The sequence below is a fragment of the Sitophilus oryzae genome, unplaced genomic scaffold (assembly GCF_002938485.1).
Source record: "Sitophilus oryzae breed Bouriz unplaced genomic scaffold, Soryzae_2.0 scaffold_1432_pilon_pilon, whole genome shotgun sequence".
NCBI classification, from domain to species: domain Eukaryota; kingdom Metazoa; phylum Arthropoda; class Insecta; order Coleoptera; family Curculionidae; genus Sitophilus; species Sitophilus oryzae.
The window spans coordinates 719,279-743,425 of record NW_022146096.1 but is presented as its reverse complement, the minus strand read 5'-3'; the positions used below and the strand labels follow the sequence as shown (position 1 = coordinate 743,425).

Genomic DNA, 24,147 nt, shown 5'->3' with positions numbered 1-24,147 from the left:
ATTATTATAAATTTTTAGTAATTTGAAGCTGGTTTTTTTGCAAATAACATTTAAATGCCTATTCCAAATAAATCGAAATTCTATAGACGAAAGTCCAACTTTAACGCCTCTTCAAAAAAGTATAATACAACTTTTCCATAAAATCATCTGGAGAGATAATCAAGTTCTTTTTAAAAAACCTTTTCAAAATTTACATGGCATTTCCCATGTCCCGCGTTCCGATGAACCACCTTTGCACCACATGTTATAATTCAATCATTATTAAAATTAAACACCAAAAATTATATAACCTAAATAATTTTGTTTTAGTCATGTCAATGTCTGACATTTTATTATCATTAAAGTTTATGTTTTAAAAAGAATAAATTACAGCAATTATGTTAAAAATCGCAGTGGCAAATATCATACAAATTATCAAAGCCTTGAACACTTACCTTGCTCAGCGCAGATTATCAAAATCGGAGAAATTCGGCACTTCAGCAGCTTCAAATAAAGAATCGTTTTTAAATGGCGACTCTAAAGAGTATATTGAAGATATGTACAAAGCTTGGCTAAGAGATCCCAGTAGTGTTCATGCAGTAAGTATATGATCAAACTAACAGAATTCAGATACGTTGTATATATTTTGTTTTGTATCTTTGTTTAGTCATGGGATGCATATTTTCGCGAAAGGGATTATCAGAGACCTCCTACATTAGAGCCTGTACTAGTTAAGAAGCAATTGGCTCCTACAAATACACCAAAAACTACAGTTAGAACTGCAGCAACAGCACCAAGTGTTAGCAATCCTGCCAGTCCTAAAGAAATAGATGAACATTTAAATGTCCAAGCTATCATCAGAAGTTACCAAGTATTTATATGTTATTTTACATACACCATAATAATCCGTATTCTTCAAATAATGAATCTTTCAAAAATATAATATTTTCTAATTTATAGTCATCATTTTTGCAGGTTCGTGGTCATTTAGTAGCGAGAACAAATCCGCTATATGAAATGTTCGATATTAACGATAAAACAACTAGTTTGAGTGAAAAATTTGGAAAGAGTCCACCTGAAGTAATAAGATACCACAAAATAGGTAAGTGTTAAAAAGTATATAATTCGGAAGCATTATAAACCAATTCATGTATGATATCTAAGTTGGATTATATACGATTTAGATAAGATTTAAAACTGCTGTTATACTATCAGAATGTGTATTATATGATATTTGGAATAGTCTACACCAATTCTTATCATATTTCAACAACGTACCACCCATGCAACATCAATTATTTAACTTTCTTGTATGTACAGAGTGGACCAAATTGGACAATTTTAAAGGGAAATGCCCTTTTCCATAGAAGATAGACAAAACTAATATCGGAGCCTGGAGCTCAAAAGTTTTCAAAGCTCATGTTTTATCAAAAACATGATGGTAAAAACCGCACATGGTTTATCAGCAGCACATGATGGTAAAAACCGCACCGAGTTATCAGCAGAAAAATTTATGTTTTATTTGGGTCATATTGAATATTTTTAATTCACTTGACAAGAACTTAAAATTACCTTTCCAAAAATATAGCACACGATATTTTGTTCGAGTCGTCTTCGAAATACAGAATTTTTAAAAGTCTACCACTTTTACCTAGTAGGCTAGTAGGTTTTGGATCCGTTACGATGATCTGCCCCTAATGGAACACGAAAACACAGCAAAACGAGGCACCGCCTCATAACGCTGATATTGTCAGCAATTTTTTGCAGACAATTTCAAGAATAACTGAATAGCTAACCAAAGTCGCAGCCGTTGGCCATTGAAACCGCCAGACTTAGCGCCTGTGGATTTTTATCTTTGAGAAAGACTAAAGGTTTTTATTTTTAAATTTAAAAATAATATATACCGTATACTCTAGACAAGAATTAGAAGTTATAGTTATATAGTTATTGAAAACGCACTTTTAATGTAAAAACTGGGGGGTGGAAAACTTGTAATAGATAAACTAAAAAATAGTTCTATATCGGTTAATATTTACTTTAGAGAAAAATGATGTAAAGTAAAATGTTTAAAATTTAATTCTCTACCAAAACCGTTTCGTAGTTTTTTTGAAAATTCAAAAAATCCAACATGGAGGCCGTTTTTTTTTTCAAACTTCTCCCACTAGTACCGACTGGGACATTTTAGGGGTTAAATAGAAGATCATTATCTATAAATTCCCGCTGAGATTCGTTGGTTACTAATTTTTTCCACCTCAATCTCCAGATTGACTGGGCTAATACGCAATTAGTCCATTTTATAAATAACTAAAATTAATCTGATTTCAGAGAGCTCCATGATGAATACACCCTTTCTACTACCCGAATCGACTCGTATAGGAGGCAGCGAAACATCCTTGCCCTTAAAAGAAATTGTCAAACGTCTGGAGCTGGCATATTGTCGACACATTGGTATCGAGTACATGTACATTAACGATGTGGAACGATGTAACTGGTTAAGAGAACATTTCGAAGTCCCTGGAGTTGTATCACTAAACAAGGCGGAAAAAAGACTACTTCTCACAAGGCTTGCTCGAGCTGTCTTGTAAGTAATAATTGAAAAAAATATATTCCAAGGACAAAAAAGCATTCTTCGTATAAATAAATTAATATACAGAGTGGTCCGAATTGTATTCGAGAAACTTCGGCAGCGTATTCCGCAGATAAAAATAAGTAAAAATTTTCGTATAAATGTATGTTCTAAAATGCGTCGTTTCGGAGAGACAGGGTGTAGAAATGTCATTTTTATATCGATGTTTTCTAATTCATTTCTGAACTAACGTAATATTTGGATGAAAATTGGAGTCCGGGTGTTTTTTGACATGAGAAATTCGATTTCGATGTCAAACAGGAGTTATTGTTTGGAGGGGCGCCAGCCAAATGTTTATTGACTGTTTTGAAGATTAATAACTTTTTGTCCGTATCTGTATTATAGTACTGAATAAAAAAATATATATGCAATTTTTACGTTAACAAGGTCTTTTAGTAAAAAGCGTTACAAGTAATAGTTCTCAAGTATTTTAGCCTAAAAAACGGATTTTTTTGAAAATGAATTTTATTTTTTTCCTGTCATTACTTTTAAGAAAATCAAAAAACTGATTGCATATTTTCATAACCACTTTAATAGGGCTATCTGATGGTATTTTTAGATTTTAAGTTTGAAAGTTCATCAATAATGTAACGATGAATAGATTAAATATTAAAAAAACAGAACCAGACTTGAAATTAGTTTAAATAACTTGTGTTCAAATGTCCGAAACAAAAAAAAATATTAAGTGTGGCATATCATTGTACTCAGGAGACCAAGTTCTTTCAAAATCTGAAATAAAAAATGCAGGCCAGTATTTAAAAAAATTAGGTTGGCCTCTGTATCTCACAAATTATCAGCTAATTTGAAAATCTAAAAATATTATCAGATAGCCCTTATAAAGTGGCTATGAGAATGTGCAATTACTTTTTTTATTTTCTTAAAAATAACGACAGGAAAAAATAAAATTAATTTTCAAAAAAATCCGTTTTTTTCCAAAAAACTCAACAATCCTTGAAAATATTAAAACTTTTTTGATGGCATCTTGGTAAACATCCCAAAGCGCAACTTTGCCCCAATTTAACCATGTTCGTATCTATTACGGTTACCGAGATACCAATGCTCGTACCTCGAATTTATAGCACCCTGTATATCAAAACTGCGGACTGAATAGAATCTCGTAAACTAGTCGTTTAATTATGTAGTTCATCTAGTTCCTCTCGGTCCAAGACCAATACCATACGGCTGGTCCTCCCATTCCGCATAGCTTCGGTCTACGATCGCGCTGGCCGATTCGTCCGTGAACTAGTCTTTTATTTTAGTTCCTCTCGGTCCTTTTGGTCCGAGACCGGTAACATACGGCTGGCACTCCCCACTCCCGCCTCGCATCGGGCTACGATCGCGCTGACCGATCCGTCGCCGTTTCATATTATTATATTTCGGTCCTCGGAATAGCTCCTGAGGAACTAGTTGTTTAGGAAACCTGGAACTAGTTCCTTTCGTTCCGGCGTCGGAATAGTTCATTGGAACTAGTTCGTTCACAAACTACACACCTAACCACACTACTGAACCGAATTGAACGAGTTGATACTTATTTTACGCAGAATTTAATGCTCTTTAATTTACGGATAATGAAATAATGGCTAGAAAGCAACATTTCGGACCTATAGGCGAAAATCTAAAAAAAATCCAAGAATTTTGTGGCCTTCTGGACCTCCTGACTAGTGATGGGAAAACCCAATTAATTTCAATAATACAGTAATCGAGTTTTAAGCTATTTCAATAATCGAGTGATCGCTCAAGCGAAATATCGCTCGTATTTAAAAATACGGGTTTTCGCCCGTCGCTTGTAGGTAGGCTTGTAACGCCAAGCAGTAAGTTGCGTGCGAAGAGCACATATTCTGTCGGTGATGAATGACAAGTAGCAAGCGACGAGCGACGAGTATTCGCTTTAATTTAGTTTAGTTTATTTCAACAATTGTCGATGTAGGTCGTAAAACTTTGTCACTCAGATATGCAACGGATAACGTCGTATAAATTTGCTACCTGCAATGTATGTAGAAAATTCGCTCGGCTTTGTATCGAGTATTTCACATTAAAATCGGATTTCAATTTATTACATTCTAGGATCGCTTGCGTTCGTCGCTCGTAACTCGTCACTTGTATCGAGTACTCGAGCCAATTTTCGCTCGAATTATCCCATCCCTACTCCTGACTCGAGCGGGCTCGTGCAACCGTGCAAATCTAGGATACTTATCTTTCACGTCAACTCAACCAATCAAACTTATAGTTAGCTTTCCAACACTTTTTTCCTAGTGACCTCTATAATTTGACTAAAAGTCTAAAAGTGCAAAAGTAAATATTGAATTTTAACGATTTGTAGATTCGAAAAATTTCTTCAAAGGAAATGGCCAAGCGAAAAACGATTCGGCATTGAAGGTTGCGAAATTATGATTCCCTGTATAAAAACAATCATTGACACTTGTTCGCAACTGGATGGGGAAATGATTATACTTGGAATGGCTCATCGCGGAAGACTAAATGTGTTGGCCAACATATGTCGAAAGCCGCTGAAAAAAATATTTGCACAATTTCATGGTTTAGAACCGGAAGATGAGGGCTCTGGCGATGTAAAATACCATCTGGGGGTCTACGCTGAAAGGTATAATTATTATAACAATCTAGACGTTTATCTAAATACCTGATGGTGTTTTCCCCTATAACTTTTATATTTATTTTTTTTAGATAAAAAAACGAGATTTGGTATATTAGTATACCTACCTATGACATAAATAAGAATTGATTGGCGTATTGGTGAAGTTTCTGTTTCACCGGAAATTACTTACTTTTTGACTACAACTTTTGATTTTTTGTATTTTTTCACTTTTTTCACACAGAAAACAACTTCTCTATTGTTTGAATAATAATACTTAAAATAATGAATGGAACTACGACTGGGGACCGGTAAAAATAAATTTCGTTAGATATACAGGGTGTTTCAAAAACCATGTGCCATCTCGCCTGGGGAGATTCTTCACGTAAAAACAAGATTTATTTTTCATATCAACATAGGTCGGATTCTGCTTTGTTTCATAGCTACAGGGTGTTAATATGGTAATGTTAATGAGTGTTAATATTTTTTCAATTTATTATAATTTGCTTCCAAGTACTAAATATCATATTATCACTAAAATATTAGTTATTAAATTAAAAATAAAACGTAAAACTCTTTAAAAAATTATATAATAAATAAATATGTTGTTTGTCAGTTTTTAAATTAAGATTCATCTCATAAATCCATCACAATCTGGCAGCGCTGTCGCCATCGCTTGTCACTCAAAGTTGATTTTGCGATTACCATACTATTAGAGGGTGTCGAATTTGAATTACTCTGTATAATCTTGTTTCAGGAAAAATAATGTAACAAACAAAATGGTGAAAATAGTATTGGTAGCAAATCCATCGCATTTGGAGGAAGGCCATTCCGTTTGTCAGGGAAGAGTTCGGGCTGAACAATTTTACCTTAATGACGACGAACAAAAAAAGGTACCTACAAGGTGTCCCAATATTCCTTGGACATAGAACTGCTACGTATTTTTGCAATCAAAATAAGTTAATTAGACACAATAATTTACCTCTATACAGGGTGTTTCAAAAAACATGTGCCATCTCTCGTGGGGGAGATAAAAGTCACGTAAAAATAAGATTTATTTTTCATATCAACATAGGTCCGATTCTGCTTTGTCTCGTAGCTACAGGGTGTTAAAGTCTTAATATTTTTTCGATTTATTATAATTTTCTTCCAAGTACTTTTAGCGTTTCGAATGAAATTTTGAGGATAAAAGTACTATAAATGCGACATATTTTAAAGCTACAAAAGTGTCGACATATTCACCAGGGACGTGCATATGGGTTATAACTGAAATATTTTTCGAAAAAAATCATGTACGCCACTGACTTTTTTCTCTTGTTAGCAAAATAATGTAAACAGTTTAATGCCAATTAAAAGTTGTTATTTTGTCGATTTCGGCCTCCCTGATGAGATAAACGCAATTTTATGAATTTGCCTTGATCCAAGTCTAATAACATTTAAAAAAATTAATATCATTAACTTGCGAGAGTTTTAAATAAGTAGACATTGATTCCTCATCAAAAAAATATGAAAAAATTTCATGGTTATGAAAATGCATAGTTTTAGAGTTACAGGATCTTAAAACCTTAAACGTTAAAGTTTTCGTAATTATCTTAAATACGATTATTTTTTTTATTTTAAATTGCTGTAGGCTGGACTAATAGTAATAATATTTAATAATAAATTAGGTAAAATATACCTATAATTTATTAATTTTATTTATATTTTAATTTTATTAATTGCGATTAATAAAATGGCGTTTATCTCATCAAGGAGGCCAAATTCGACAAAATATCAAGAGATAACTTTTAATTTCCATTAAAGGGCTTACACAATTTTGATATCAAAAGAAAAAAGCCAGTGGCGCAAAAAATGGCGAAAATGTATATTTTTCTCACATTAGTATAAAACAAAACAGTTAAAAACATGTAGGTAGCGCAGCCTACAAGTAGCAGTCATCCTAACATCTGAATCGAATTTCTAAAAAAAAACACCCAGATACCAATTTTCATCAAAATATTGACATCGGTTCAGAAATTATTTGAAAAAAAACGAATAAGAATGAAAATTCTACACCCTATATATCTGAAAGATAGCATTTTGGGATGTTTCCCAAACATAATTCGGACCACCCTGTATAGTAATTTCTTGTATATAAAAAATAGGTTATTCCAATTTTGATGCATGGCGATGCTGCCTTTTGTGGAGAGGGAATATGCTACGAAACAATTAATCTTTCAAACCTTACTAATTACAAAACAGGCGGAACCATACACATTGTAGTTAACAATCAAATAGGATTCACTACCGATCCTAGATTCTCCCGATCAGCCCCTTATTGTACAGGTAATAGAAAAAAAAACAAAGATATATAAAACTGAAGTATTTTTAACAAAACACACTTGGACAGATTAATTATTGTTCTGCTGTACAGGGTGTTCCAATATAAATAGCTATCGGCTGTATCTCGGAAAGTAGTAGTCGTAATGCCTGCGAAAAAAAGTATTAATAACTAAAGAGGCCATGAGAAATTACTCGAAATTATTTTGAAGTTTGGTAAAACGGCCTCTAGAGGGCGCAATTGCTATGACTTTGTTTGCCATAAAAATTGCGGCCTCTAACGGCCGTTTCTACAATAGAAAACTCTACTCTACGACTAATACTTTCTGAGATACAGCCGAGAGCTATTCTTAGTAGAACATCGGATACTATTGCACAACAATGATTTTATTATTCATTATAGATTATTATTCTTGTGTTATAAGTTATAACTATATGCGTTTTTGTAAAAAATGCTTTAATTTCCCTTCTAAAATATTGTGTTGCTTCCATGTTGCCAATTGAAATGGTACTGTAGATATAGCCAAAGTCGTGAACGCCCCTGTATTTCACGTAAACAGTGATGATCCGGAAAGCGCAATATACGTCAGCAAGATAGCAGCAATGTGGAGACAGAAATTCAAAACGGACGTCGTGATTGATATTGTGTGCTATCGAAAGCATGGACACAATGAGGCGGACGAGCCGATGTTTACCCAGCCCGTACTGTACACGAAAATTAAAGGAATGAAAAATGTTTGGGAAAAATATTGTGAAGCTGCAAAGCAACAAGGTAAGATCAGCAAACGAGAAATGTATTTCTAGTAAGCACTCTTTTAAGTCTATTGGTAAGCTACCTTCTTCTTCTTCTTCTCGTCCGTTAATTCTCGAAAGAGTATGGTAACATCATGTCTCAATTGCTCGGATCGTTGTTCTCCATCCCTCTCTATCTTGAGCGGCTATAGAAACCTCTTGCAGGCCGTGACCAATAATTTCTTTGTAAAAAATGTCTATACTTTTTTGGTTTTGGGCAGTTCTCTTCGTCTTCCTTTTGTTCTGGAAATGCGTGACGGCGGCGCAGAATTTATTTTTGGCTCCTCGGTTGTAACCAACAATTTTTTCAATATCGAAATTTCAGTGAAAAAAACGAGGAAAAACCGCTATACCTATGAAAATTACAACCTTATTTCACTGAAATCTCTATATTGAAAAAAATGTCGGTTACAACGTTTTTCGGGGAAGCCATTCAATAATTAGGTACAGTGTTCGCCATAAAGTTGGATCCATATGGACGGTTTTTTGGTATTAGAGTTAAAAAAAATTGTGGCTATCAATTCAGCTTTAAAAATAACTTAAATTCCACCAAGTCAAAATTGAAACATAATTTTGTTAGTCACTTTTTTTAAAATAATAATAATTTAACCAATTTTTAAAATTTTCTTTTAAATATTTTGTATTTGGCAGCTCCCAGATGTTAACAGCTGTCAACTTTAGCTTGGTGCATTTTAAGTTGTTTTCAAAGCAGAAGTGATTGCCACAAAATTTTTTTTTAAAACTCTAATATAAAAAAAACGTCCATATGGATCCAACTTTATGGTGGACACTGTATATAATGTTTATTATATTTATTTAAATTTAATTATATTTTCTCTGGAATGCAAAATAATGTGTTTATCGAAAACTGGTTATATCTCTTTTTACTTAATGCGTTTTAGCCCAAACTAAAACGAAAATATTATAGGTATTAGTGTATAAATAATAACAAAAAAAATGTTGACATAATGGTGAATGCAGCAAAAATTTTTCAAATAATATTTTAAAAAATGTTGACAAAATGGTGAATGCGCCAAAAAAATTAACTCTTCATCTAATTTTTTACCCACGAGCCGCCACTGTTTGCTATTAATCTTCCCTTCGATTATGATTTTTTCCAGTCCATCTGTTCTTCTCGAAATGTGCCCGAAGTACCTAAGGTATGACTGGTTTACTTTGATTGAAAGTCTTTTTTTTTAACGTTTTATGCTAACTTGTATGAAACTCGCAGCATTTTTCTGTAGACCCACATTTCGAAAGCATCTATTTTTCGTCTGTTTGTAGTTTTCAGGATACAGGTAAGTAGCGATAGGAAAGATCAATGTGTTTACTAATTTTAATTTGTTGCGCTGGGATATTGCAGTCTTTCCATATTCGTGTCAGTTTTATAGTCTAAGCTACAATGGCTATAAATCTCCAAGCAAAATCATACATTGGTGTAGGTGAATGACCTAAAGTACCATATTATGATCGAAAAAAAAACGGCAATCAGCCATGGCTATGAAATGAAGATCGCTGTCATTTTATATGTAAAATTATATGGGGAATATCATCGATGTTCATTTCTAAGCCAACTGGACGCTGTTTTTTTATCGATCATACGGTATATGAGGCGTCAAATTGCAAAACCCGTCTTATTACAAAAATGGTGTTTCGAAATAATATGCAAAAACTATTTTAGCAAATGTTTGAAGCGTTATTTTATTTTCATTAAGTAGAATCATTGTTTTTAGGCTAGTAAGCGAGGGTTTTAGGGTCCGAATTCTAAACGCCTGCACCAACTCACGTGAAATTTTAACAGTGAATAGCAGCTTTTGCAATAGTTTTGCTCTCTTTCAATTTTTCTTTAGTTCTCTTTATTTCGTAGATATTACGTTTTTTTAGTTGACTTGCGTGTAAGGACCACCTTCTTTGAGCAATTAAAACCCAAAAATCTCGTATATATTAAAAGTTCAAGACTGTTCAACTATAGAGGTTAATTTGTAGCTCGTGTAATTTCCTACAAATTGATAGTTTTTATTTTTATGATTTTAGTCATAGATTTTGTTGTTATTCTTTTCCGAAAAAATGCGGTGACCATTTTGTTTTTATCATAACTTTATCATAAGAGTTTTGGAGCTACGAACTTCAAAAGACCTTTTAAAAAAGCATTTAAAAGGTCTTTTCAATCACTTTAAAAACGGTCATATTCATTTTCTTCGAAAAATGTGTTCTTTCGCCATTAGTTTACGGTAAAAGATTGCAATTTAGTTTTCGAAAAATAAAAAATCACCTTTACAGAATGATAATTGGGCTACTATTACACCTACAGTAATCATTCGTTTTTCCAAAAGCTTCATTTTTTGTTTTAATGAGCGATAAAATGCAAGGTTTTCGAGTTATTTATAAAAAATGGCAGAAAAATATGCAGTTTTGAGATAAAAAATTAACATTTTCAATCCTAAATAACTAGGCAAATATTAATTTTCTGAAAAAAATATAAAACATTTTTTGCTTAGAATTCATCCCTTTATTGACTTTTGCAATTAAAATGGGTGATTTATTTTTCACCCCCCAGAAAGGGTGACACTCACCCCCAAGGTGAAAGCACACATTGCAACTATGTAAGTTTTGTTTGTTATACATTGGGGGTGTCAAGAATTCGGAGGTAATACCCTATTTTTATCCTCGCTTACTGGCCTATTTGTATCTCGTTTTTCTAGAATTATATACTCGTATATATTGCGGGTTTTGCAAAATATTTGCATCCTATCTTGATTTATTAGATATGATGAGCACACGAATCCTAAAATTAAATTTAATAAATTTAATTTTAATTTAATTTTTTTTTTAAATTATAATTTTGCAAGTTAAATGTAGGTAATGTAATATATTTTTTGTGATAGATAAATGTGTGATTATGCGATTCAGTAGTCTAACATAACTATTGATTTTTATAGAATTAGAATTTAGAATAAGTGGGAGGGGGGTTAATCTCTGCGACCTTAGAGATCTATTGTGTCCCCCTTTCTTGAGTTATAACTCATCATACAGTCCCAGAACTTCCTACGGAGACCCGTGTCCTTCACAGTCGAGGAGCTACGACCCAGGCCGGGTAGACGAAACGGTAGCTTGTGTCGCCTGTTGGGTTTAGAGGTAGGAGGTAGGCTCCCGACCCTTGGAGAAGGTGGTAGCTTGTATGCCACTTGCGGAGGATGGTCTCACGCAAGTGTCAGCCACCTCTCCTCTAGTTCTCTTTGGGTTTGGCCCCTTGGAACTTTCATTGTTACTGTTCCCAGTGTAGCTAGGGGGTTTCCCCACAGCTTCACCGGTGATGTTTTTATTATTATTATTACCAGATCTCATAGTGCTCCCATGAGTCGCTAGGGACAGTCGGTCCACTTCTACAGAGCCCCGCATGTAGAAGTAAGGGGTAAAATACAATGGGGTGCCCCCCGATGCCCCAAGGTTGAGGCTGTCCGTAGCCCCGCCCGGTATCGTTATATATCTTGGTGCAATTCCCTGGCCACGACACTACAGTCAGGGACAAGACGATGAGTGAGATGCTTCTTTGACCAAGCCAAGTGCTAGGAGGGATTCCCCCCAGCACCTGACCAGGAACTTCCCCACCAACGACAAGGTCTTGCATCTCCTAGGGAAAGCATTTTTATAGTAACTTCAACTTCACAGAACCTTCACAGAAATTTTTCATCATACATTCTTAACACCGGATAAGTTTTTGGAACTGGCTTTCATTTTTATGTTCTATAATTGGATGAACCCAATAAATTTTTTTCCTGCGGTTTCGCCTTATTTTCGAAGCAAAAGCCACAGCAGTACTTCTTCAAAATTCATTTTTGAATAAATCAAAAATTTAGGTGTAGTTCGGGTGTCGTCCAACAGCTCACACGTGCGACTTCTCGACGACATTTTTGTCGCGCAGTTGTGGTTGTAACGTCCGTTGTCGGTAGCTGCGACAGCTTAACCACTGTTTTGTCGTTGGAAAGTGGTCCGTGTCAGCGTAGAGTAATGTTAGTAGTAATGACTAATATTAGTTAGAGTAATGACTAATATTAGCCAACCATTCTTGAAATTAGAATGTAATTAATCGTTAACGTTGAATTTTATTCTTGAAATAAGCTAGCAAGCTACAGTAGAAAAACAAATGGCGAAAAAAAAGTTTTTATTCGTACATTAAATATGGAAATTATTTCAGGAATTGTAACAGATGCCGAAATTAACGCTTATAGAGACACTTATGACAAAATTTGTGAACTCGAATTTGCCAAAGCTGCCAAAGAAACAACAGTGAGATTCGGCGATTGGATAGACTCTCCTTGGAAACACTTCTTCAAAAATAAGGATATGACCAAATGCGAACCGACGGGAGTGAGTCTAGATGTAATAAAACATATCGCAACTAAATTTTCTACTCCCCCACCAGGCGATTTCCTGATTCATAAAAGTACTTACAAATATGATTTTTAAATCTAAAAATTTAAATTTATTGTTATTAGATTTACAGAGAATATTAAGATTGAGAATGGATATGGTTAAAAATGAAACCATTGATTGGGCACTAGGAGAAGCACTTACATTCGGTAGTTTACTAAAAGAGGGTGTTCATGTGAGATTGTCCGGTGAAGACGTAGAAAGAGGAACATTTTCTCACAGACATCACGTGTTACATCATCAAACCAAAGATAAAACAAGATACACGTAAGAATTAATATAATACTAGTTATACAGGGTGTTTCAAAAAACATGTGCCATCTCTCGTGGGGATACTCCTCACGTAAGAATAAGATTTATTTTTCATATCAATATAGGTCCGATTCCGCTTTGTTTCGTAGCTACAGGGTGTTCAAATTTTAACAGTTTTTCGATTTATTATAATTTTCTTCCAAGTACTTTTAGGAATTCAAATGAAATTTTGAGGGTAAAAGTTACTATTAGTGCTACATATTTTAATGCTAAAAAAGTGGCGGTAAATTCATCAGGGGCGTGCGTATGGGTTATCACTGGAATATTTTTCAAAAAAAAACACGTGCGCCACTGACCTATTTTTTTTGATATCAAAATTGTGTAGGCCGTTTAATGCAAATTAAAAGTTATCTCTTGATATTTTGTGGCATTCGGCCTCCTTGATGAGATAAACGCAATTTTATTAATCACAATTAATAAAATTAAAATCAAAATAATATTAATAAATTATAGATTATAATTTAGTAGATGGCGCCCTCTACAAGTAGGCGTCATATTAATATCAAAATCAAATTTCTCATGTCAAAAAACTTCCAGACACCAATTTTCATCCAAATATTGACGTTACTTCAGAAATTATCTGGAAAAAATCGAAATAAAAATGAAATTTCTACATTCCGTATTTCGGAAACCAAGGATTTTAGGGTATACATTTATACGAACTTTTTTACTTATTTTTATCTGTACAATATGCTACCGAAGTTTCCGGAACGCAGTTCGTACCAGCCTGTAGACATATTCATCAAAAACAATTTTGTACACATATTCATTTAAAGCCTACCCTCTATATTACCATGAATTATTTAGGTATCTTAGAGATCTGTATCCAGATCAGGCATCTTATACAGTATCCAACAGTCCAATTTCCGAATATGGAGTGCTAGGATTCGAACACGGATACTCAATGGTAAATCCGCACTCGTTAATAATATGGGAAGCGCAATTTGGAGACTTTGCAAATAACGGGCAAACGATGTTCGACACTATGATTTGCAGTGGACAAAGCAAATGGATCAGGCAATGCGGGATGGTTTGTTTATTACCACATGGGCTTGAAGGTAAAGTTAGAGAAGTTACTAAATGTTACTTCTTTGATGGCATTTTGTAGGGTCAAGTGGTGTAAAAATGATTCACACCATATTTAGGTAAAAAATTAGACATTCAGATAAAGCTACTGAAAACTTACATTCAGTCAGTTTTCTTGTTAGGAACATGTATCAAAGATTGTTAAGAGATCATCCACATGCTTTAATTAATTTTTGTGCTAAGAATCATTGAAAAACTGAAATTACAAATCCATTGTCTCGTTTTGAGGTTTAAAACTTTTAAAACTGATACCAAAGTTTTGTCGGGTAACATTATTATGAAGAAGTAGACACAAGTAGACTACATACAGTAGATATCTACTACATAGGGAAGTTAGAAGTTACGTTGGAAGTTAGATTCGGAAAAAATATATTTTTTTCATCAAAAATTAAGCAATGCGATGGCGTATAAGTGACAAAAAATGTAGTAACTACTAGAAGGGCCATTTTACAAAAAAAAATGACCGTCGGTGAAGTTGAAAAATATTTATACTAAAATTTATGTAGGAGTGGGGGTAGTTGTCACCCTTCTCGTACTTTTTCTTTATTTTTGTAGAAGTCAAATATTAGAGCACTTAGCAAAATATAGACACTCAAAATCTCATTCAAATCGTAATTTATCGGTTCTTAAAATACACACAACCAAACTTATATGGAATCACTTTTTATTTCTGACTAAATTTCTTACAAGGATAAAAATTGGTATACAACTTTAAGATAAGGCTTATTGTTGGAAATAAACATGATAATAAAGAATAAATGACTGCTGCGATTTATTTTCTTTTGAATTTTGTGTTCAGTAGTAAAATCACGATTGGTCCGGTAATTTTCATTCAATGCAAAAAAATTAAAAAATGCCTTATGTTGGATTAACAGATGTACAGAGGGGAAGAAAGATTCCTCCCACCGAACAAGGAATGCTCCAGAAAGACGTAGCAGAGATAGTAGGCGTTACCCAGGGTGTTGTATCGAAAACAAATGGCAAATACTTGGAATTACGACTACACAAGGATAGGCCCAGACAAAGTCGTCAAAGAGTCACAGCTGAACAACAAGACCGCCTTGTGTGCTAAATTGCTAGAATAAATTCCAATGTTTCTCATCCAGAGCTATAAAGACAACTTCTGGCAGCTACAAGTGTGAACGTTTTAGTTGAAACCATAAGAAAAAGGCTTCGTGCACGAGGGTTTTACAGTAGGAGAGAGTTACGGATCTCACAGTTATCTCGGCAAAATATAATTGACCGGCTGAATTGACGCCTTCAACATCAAAACTGGACAACTAAGAATTGGCAAAATGTTCTTGTTTCGGATGAGACCAGAATTGGCCTCAGATCAGATAACCATCGAATTCGGGTTCTCAGAGCTCCAGGAAGACGAGCGAGACTTCAGGCTGCCAAATCTGTACCAATATATAAAGGAGGAACTGTAATGTTCTGGGGAGGTATTATAATGGGAGCAAAAACTCCACTGTTACCGCTTCAACAAATTTTAACGGATCGGAGATATGTTGATTTGGTGCTAGAACCAATCGTTAGTCTTTGGAGAGCTGCAATTGGGGATAATTTCAACTTCATGCACGATAGTGCACCTCCCCATACCAGCAGAGTGACTAGAGAATGTCTTGGAACGGAAGGTGTCATAGTTTTGGACTGGCCTGCCTATTTACCAGATCTAAACCCTATCGAACACTTATGGAACTAGCTCAAAAGAAGGGTTAGAGCTCGTCGAAACAATCCAGGAAATCTCGTACAGCTTATTGATGCAGCATTAGCAGAATGGGAAAACATACCCCAAGACAACGTGGATAATTTAATAAGAAGCATGTCAGTGCGGATAGAAACTCGCATAAGGGCTAGAGGTGGCAACAAGGAATATTAAAATTATCAGTTTTCTTTTTGTTTATGCTTTTTGGCCATTAAAAATTTAAATCTTAATTTCGTTTCAGGAACCAAAAAATACCATTTTGTTTATTTTTGGAACTGATTAATTTTCTTTTATTGTTATATGGATTATTTTTCATTAAAAGTCATTGGTAAGGACTGAGTTTTATTCATAAACACAACATTTTCATACATCTCAAAATTTATGAAAATTAATAGATGATTCCATATAAGTTTGGTTGTGTGTATATTAAAAAATATGTTTATTTTCTTAAAATTTTATGCCCTCACACACGCCTACAACGGACAAATGAAGCATTTTTGTATAGAGGTAAATTATGCCCAATAAACTTATTTTGATTCCAAAAATACGCAGTGGTTCTATGTCCATGGAATATTGGGACATCCTGTATATAGAAGGTCTCAAATAATTGCAAATATTTTCAGGGCTGGTAGATCTCGATAAAACAAACACATTTTCTCTTTGTCGTTTTTCAAATAACTCCAAAATAACCCAGATATTTGACTTTGAAAATTTAAGAAACAAATGATCTTAAAAATTAGGTTAAAATTTGAGAACTACTGTATCTTTCCTGGGTTTTCTTGTAAATTTACTCTACTACCTATGTTGCCATATTATGAAGATATTATGTTTTTAAATTTTTTAAAATTTAAAAAAAATCCAAATTTTCAATATCTTTTCGCGAAAAAAAAATCATACACGTGTTTCTGGGGTCGAAATGTACTACCCTAAAAATATTTGTACTTATTTAATACTCACCCTGTATAAAGCACCGCAACATACTCTAAACTGGATTACCACACTTTTCCAAGTACGTTAGTTAGATTGCCTTTACTTAACGGTCATCTTAAGTAAAGGCAATCTAACTAACGTACTTGGAAAAGTGTGGTAATCCAGTTTAGAGTTTTTTTTTTATTTTAAATAATTTGAAATATAAAATAAATTACTTTGATCAAAATGTTTCGTTAATACAACAGTTTTGTTACTATTGTTTAATAGGGTACCTGTAAAATATAAAATTAACTGAAAAATGCTGCAGTATTTTCACTATAATATACAGGGTACTGTATTGAGGAGGACCAAAAGCAAAGGTATGGATTTAAAGCTAAAATTGCTGTAAGAAAAGAAGAGAGTTTCAATAATAGATGGTTATTTTCTTTTATCTATGGTTTGAATCTCCATATGACATAGACAGTCCAAATAATGAAAGCGTTCTTTATATTGCGAACTTTATGTTCTACGCCAATATAAATATTTAGAAATATGCTTCCTATACCGGGTGCGTGTCAAAAGTGACTAGATAATAATTAGATACAAAAATTAGTATGACATAAATTAGGACTGATTGGCGTATTCAATTGTTTTTGGTAACTTCTTGTTTCACCGGAAATGACTACAACTTTTAATTTTTAAATAACACCCTCGGTATTTTCTTACTTTATTCGATAGAAAATGACACTCTGAATAGAATGACATATCATATGTCAACTTTTGGCATTTTCGCATATGGTTTATTTGAAATTGTAACATGCTGTTCATAACGACAATTTGACTAGAAATACCAAGTGTGTGATATCAAATTATTGGTAAAATGCTTTTCCCAAATATGCTAATCTTGTTCCATTTGAAAAAAAATCAGATATGATTAAGATATGAGATATGATTAATAATACGATTTGCGCATCTATTAACCGGCCAGGACAAGACACGAAAAACGAGATGATCTCAAGTATATTTTTTCCAAAGTTCCTTGATTAAAAATTGGTGTTTTTCACAGCCATGGCACTCTAGATTAAAATTTAAAACATGATTTTTTAAGCGAAAATGTCAAAAGTTGGTATATGATATGTCATTCTATTCAGAGTGTCATTTTCTCTTAATAATAAGTCATTTTCCATTAATAAAGTAAAAATACCGAGGGTGACATTTAAAAATCAAAATCTGTAGTAATTTCCGGTGAAATAGGAAGTGACCAAAAACAATTGAATACGTCAATCTAATTTATGTCATATACCAAGGCATATACTAACATATCAAATATCGTTTTTTTCTCTGAAAAAAATAAAAAGTTATAGGGGTGAGCCACTTTTCAGACACCCATGGTACATTGGTTATATTTTTCGAAGATTTTAATTCTTGGGTTTATGGTCCTTACATAAATATTTTTAAGTCAAAAGCATTTGATCAATGTCGACATTTCGATCTTTATTCGATCTTTATCAGAACATAATATTGTTATAAACTTGGACGTCAAAAGTGGAATAAAACTGTATAGTTATGTTATTTACAACACACATCAAACAAACGTTTAGACTGAGGGTTAAAAGGTTTAGGTTGGTTAATACCAAGAATCAAAACCTTCGAAAAATATATAAATATATATTGCCGAAAGAAAACTATTATCCCAAAAAATACATTGGTTATTTGTTATACTTTTAGACTGTATGTATTTTAGGACAGGGTCCGGAACATTCCAGTGCACGAGTAGAAAGGTATCTTGAATTATGTGCGGACGACCCCGATTATCTTCCTCCAGATTTTACGAATCTAGCAATGAAACAGCTTTTTGACATTAATTGGATTGTGGCTAATTGTACGACGCCAGCAAATTATTTTCATCTACTCAGAAGACAAATTAAATTGCCCTTTCGGTATATCTATTTTTTTTTTTATTTTTGAATTTTATATAATAAAAATGAAATACTCGTATATATAGAAAACCCCTAATGCTGATGACTCCCAAGAGCTTGCTACGTCACCCCGAGGCTAGAAGTAATTTTAGCGAAATGAAGGAAGGTAAGTATAACACAATATACAAGGTGGCACCTCTCCTCCTTGGTGTCCCCAAAAAAAATTACACATCAAAGTCGTGTTTTTTCTAATGGAACACTCTATATATGAATTGATTTTCGGATTCTAGGAAAAAAATAAAGGTGAGTTCTATAAAGAAGCATACCTAAAATCTAAGGATTTTGACATTTCACATTTTGTGAAAATGAAGAGTAAATTTTAAATTTCGATAACGACTACATAAATTTTAGTTGACCTTGTATAGCCTGATATTTAATTACAGTAACCTTTGTATGTTAAACCAAATTGAAATTTGACCCGAAAAGTTATACAGGGTGAGACAAAATTATTATGGAACATTAATCATTTTTAAAAGCAAGTTACTCCTTTATTTTAAATGGAACAACCAGTATCTTTTTCCGGTGGTCAATGGGAAATTTATATATCTTCAAAATATTATTAAGGTTACCTACCCCTCAGACAAAGATTTTGCCAGATATTTTAACTTTTATGATTTTGCGTCAGTAAATCTTTATTATATGAAAAAATCTAGGTGGCTGTGTGATATACCTTTTGTTAATTTAACAAAAATTAAAGATTGTAGAGTAAAATACTCAAGGGTAATAAAAAGAAACACGTTTAAAACATATTTTAATTATTACAGAGTTAATATAAACCTATAATTATGGGACAAAAATTAGCAAGAGCTAAAAGGATATTTTCATTTTAAAAGGGAGTTCTACCTCGAAAAAGCAGCTACAATAATTTCTGTCATGTTATCAACACTAGTTGATCGAGTTTTGTAAACACTGTCTTTCACACATCCCCATAAAAAAACAGACTAGATAAAATCAAGAGCATTTAAGTATTCTCTTAATTGATGAATGCACACTGCATTCACCAACTAATAGAATCATATCAATTCTCTCTGATGTAGAATAAGTTTGCATTTTCGGCAAATTTCTGAGATTTTTTTTTAACTCACACAAAATGATAACTAGTTGTTAAAGTTGGACTAATTAGACAGCTATGTTGAAGTAACGTCAGACATATCACAACCACCTAGATTTTATCAAATAATAAAGATCTACTCAGATCAAATCATGTAAATGAAAATATCTAGGAAAATCTTTGTTTGAGGGAAGGCAACCTTAGTATTTTGAAGAGAGATGAATTCTCCATTGAATATCGGAAATAATATACTGGCTGTATTTAAAATAAGAGAATAACATGCTTTTAAAGGTGACCAATGTTCAACATTAATTTTGTCTCACCCTGTATAAGTTTTTGGATCAAGTTTTAATTTGATTTAAAGTACAATAGTTAATTTAACTACATATTAGGCTATACCGGGTAGATTCCAATTTAGGTAGCGTTTATTGTAATTTAAAAATTGTTCTTTGTTTCTAGAAAATGTTAAATATGTCAAAAACCTTACATTTTAGTAATGTAAGGTAACTTATAAAACTCACCTTTATTTTTCTCCCAGAATCCAAAAATAAATTAATATATAGGGTGTTCAATTACAAAAAAACAAAACTTTGATATGTAACTTTTTTTGGGGACACCCTGTAGAACTCTCTATATTTTTAAAAAGTGTTCTGAATTATCCTACATATGCTCACAAAATTTAATTCCAATACGAACTGTCGTTCTCCTTGGAACCTCCGCGGCGTATGTGAGGAGCCACCCTGTATGTAAATTTAGTGATGTAAAGGGTAATACTGTCGTGGTAATATTACCGGTAATTTTACCGCAAGATCGGTAACATTGGAAATATTGCTTTTTCCCGCTCTACTCTTTTCCTTTTTTTGTGAAAACAGGATGGGGCTGCTTTGATTCTTGTGAAAAGCTTTTTGGACACTAAACAGTCATTAAAAAGCTAAACGGTTGATAATAGCCCAGATATTTCTGATGTTCTTTCACCAAAAACAGTAAGCCCTCTGCTTGGAAATTAATTTTGGCTACAAATATATGACTTGTTTAAGTCAATCTCTGAAGTGGATAAAGATTTTAGAAGCTAACGGGCCAACAATCTCAAAAGTTTTTACCTGCTTTTTTGAAAAAAGGTCTACCGGGTGCGTCACAAAAGTGGCTCACCCCTATAACTTTTTTATTTTTTTAGATAAAAAATCGAGATTTGGTATGTAGTGTATATGACATAAACTAGGACTGATTGACATAGTCAATTGTTTTTGGTCACTTCCTGTTTCACCGGAAACGACTACAACATTTGATTTTTAAATGGCACCCGCGGTATATTTATACTTTATTCGATAGAAAATGGCATTCTACGGTTTCCGAGATACCAATGCTCGTACCTCGAATTTGTAGCATCCTGTATATATTATTTTAGGTACCGAGTTTCAGAGATTGATTCCTTGCAAAGAACGGGCATCAGAAAATCCAGATAACGTGAAAAAATTAATATTTTGTACCGGCAAAATATACTACGATTTCATGAAACTAATTAAAGACCAGAAATTGGACGACAAAATTGCCATCGCTCGTGTCGAACAAGTAAGATCTAGATATAAATATATAAACAATATAACCGAAACCACTAATTTATACCACTAATTTCGAAGATCCGAATGAGGCTGTTTACATTATGAATTTATGGATAATTACATTAGTTTTTCGGCATTTCGCATAGTCAAAAAATACTTTTTTCTTCTAATTCATAATTACTACCACTAATTTTGACGCTCTGAATGCTTACATTGCAATTAGAGGAACTAGTTCACAGTCATTGGGGATCAAAAAAGGGGCCTGCTTGGAAAAAAGTCCGGAAGTTTTGAAACTTTGCAGGTTTATAGGTTTTGGGGTCCCTAACTAAAATCCATAAAATGCACATTCCCGGACTTGCCGCTGGCGCTGCCATCTTGCCAAGATGGCGTTCAAAATTGGTATTTTGTGAATATCTCGAAAACTATGCGTTTTTCACGAAAATTTGAGGAGAGCAAAATTAAAGAGAATAAAATTTTCTATAAAAAAGGTTTTATAAAAATTTTCGCTAATGTCAACCTTTTAGGCAGAAAATCCCTGGAAATTTTACAATTTTGCATAAAATATGATATATTATGTATAGTCGATTTTCCGAAATCAAATGTCGATTAGGGTTCACTAAAACTAGTTGTAGTTTAGTTTCTTCAATTTTGTCATGAAACAGTGGCGTATCATTAATTAGCTCATTAAATTATGAATAATTTATTGTGCTGGACAGCATTCATTGCGAACTTACCACCAGGTTCAGCATTGGTCTGGTTGTACCAAAGATGCCGAAGAATGGGGTTGGAAGAAAACAAAAACAGGCATTACTCCAGTCAGAACGTTGAAAGATCCAGCTCCAAAATCCCTGTTGGCATTTTTATCCTGTAAATGCAAAACCAACAACTATGGTAAAGCCTGCGGATGCAGAAAAGCAGGATTAAAATGTTCAATGATTTGTGCATACTGCAATGGAAAATCCTGTGACAACGTCACTGAAGTGTCACTCGACGAATCCGATGAAGAAGAGTTGACTTGCCTGTAGATATCCCTCTGGCGGCTGAAGATGAAGAGTTGGACGTATTGAGAGACCACCCTGATGAGCTCAACACAGCAGACACAATCGATCTTGACATCAATGAGCCAGATCCGTCATGCTTGTGCAGATAAGTTAAAGTTTTTAATTTATCTAGTGGAGTAGGCCTCCGGGGAGACCACGTTAAAATAAACGCGCCATATACTTTACCTCTTGGGTGGTGTGGAAACAAGTACATATTTTCAATAATTAAAATTAATTATTCATAAATTAATGAGCGAATTAATGATACGCCACTGTTTCATGACAACATTGAAGAAATTAAACTAAAACTAGTTTTAGTGAACCCTAATCGACATTTGATTTCGGAAAATCGACTATACATAATAACATATTTTACGCAAAATTGTAAAATTTCCAGGGATTTTGTGCCTAAACGGTTGACTTTAGCGAAAATTTTCATGAAACCTTTTTTATAGGAAATTTTATTCTCTTTAATTTTGCTCTCCTCAAATTTTTGCGAAAAACGTATAGTTTTCGAGATATTCACAAAATACCGATTTTGGGCGCCGGCGGCAAGTCTGGAAATGTGCATTTTATGGATTTTAGTTAGGGACCCCAAAACCTATAAACCTGCAAAGTTGCCAAACTTCCGGACTTTTTTCCAAGCAAAAATCCCCAATGACTGAACTAAACAGATTTCTGCCTTAATTTATTCCACTAAATAAGAGGTCCTGAATGAAGCTTGAAATATTTTGACAAATCAAATAACTCAAATTTATTTTTTGTTTCTGGCATTATTTACTTAATAATATTTTTTATTAATCAATATTATTTATTGCATTAGTTTTTTCTTTCAACCAAAATATTATGAACACACATTGCATCTCTATTTTAGATGTGTCCATTTCCATACGATCTTGTAGTAAAAGAATGTAACAAATACAAAAACGCCAAAATCGCATGGGGACAAGAAGAACATAAAAACTCAGGATGTTGGATGTATATGCATCCAAGATTCGAAACTGCGCTAAAAGGAAAAAGGCCGATTTTGTAATAAAAGAGTAAGTAGTGATAAAAAATATAAAAATAATACATTATATTTTTAGATACAATGGAAGACCACCATCGGCAAGTACTGCTTCGGGCAACAAAATACAATATCAGAAGGAATTAAAAAATTTAATGGCCAGCATTATTGCTCTTGATTAGTAAATCGTTACGTCATTACATACATCAATTCAACAACATCCAATTATCACCTAAATCATTCAGAATGTATTTTGTTTACTAGTCATCCAGTATTAAATCAGTTTAAACGTCCTCAATAATTAGTTTTATTTTTAAATTATATTTTTATTAAATGATATTGTTTTCTTTAAATATAGCATTTACATAAAATTAGAATCATTCCCATATTACAACTCATAATGTAAATGTCCAAAATAGGTACTAGGTCCAAAAAAAATCATCAACTTATTAGTATTAAAAATACTCAAAGTCATTGAGATTTTTGAAAAATAAGGTTTTTGAAAGATATTTTTACAACACCTCAATTTTCTAAAGTAAGTGTAAAGAGCCCAGATAAATATATCTAAAAGTAAATAGATATTTAAAAGTAAATAGGTATTATGAGAATACTATATTGCAAACGAGTTTCTTTTCTCTAACACAAACAAGCACGAACAAAGGTAAATGATAGATTTAACAGTGTTATTCAATCTCATCTATCTAAAAAAATTAGTTCCCAACATGACTTTCGATAAAATGACGAATGCGCTAAAATTCTCGGA

The 24,147-nt window shown here is 33.2% G+C and overlaps 1 protein-coding gene across 3 annotated transcripts; it reads left to right on the top strand.

The window, feature by feature from the left end:
- Positions 1–283: 283 nt before the first annotated feature.
- LOC115876360 (2-oxoglutarate dehydrogenase, mitochondrial-like) lies at positions 284–23,685 on the top strand. 3 transcript variants are annotated; one of them, XM_030892099.1, is made up of 16 exons: positions 286–578; positions 647–850; positions 955–1,081; positions 2,305–2,560; positions 4,926–5,204; positions 5,953–6,088; positions 7,340–7,520; positions 8,032–8,286; positions 12,502–12,750; positions 12,803–13,004; positions 13,857–14,107; positions 18,494–18,689; positions 18,755–18,834; positions 21,185–21,348; positions 23,253–23,407; positions 23,464–23,685. In XM_030892099.1, exons 1-16 carry the CDS (start codon positions 378–380, stop codon positions 23,564–23,566), a joined length of 3,039 nt encoding a protein of 1,012 aa, XP_030747959.1. In that variant the 5' UTR covers positions 286–377; the 3' UTR covers positions 23,567–23,685. The 3 variants fall into 3 exon arrangements, with proteins under 3 accessions (XP_030747960.1, XP_030747961.1, XP_030747959.1); XM_030892100.1 differs by lacking the exons at positions 18,494–18,689; positions 18,755–18,834 and having other exon boundaries at positions 284–578; XM_030892101.1 differs by lacking the exons at positions 21,185–21,348; positions 23,253–23,407; positions 23,464–23,685 and adding an exon at positions 20,652–20,891 and having other exon boundaries at positions 284–578.
- Positions 23,686–24,147: the final 462 nt, after the last annotated feature.

What these genes read in the sequence shown, in the direction of transcription:
- LOC115876360 (XM_030892099.1), top strand. Translation starts at nt 378, where the DNA reads ATGTTAAAAATCGCAGTGGCAAATATCATACAAATTATCAAAGCCTTG. An exon ending in ATTACCACATGGGCTTGAAG is followed by an intron (nt 14,108 to 18,493) that starts GTAAAGTTAGAG and finishes TATGTATTTTAG; the next exon opens with GACAGGGTCCGGAACATTCC. An exon ending in CCATCGCTCGTGTCGAACAA is followed by an intron (nt 21,349 to 23,252) that starts GTAAGATCTAGA and finishes TCTCTATTTTAG; the next exon opens with ATGTGTCCATTTCCATACGA.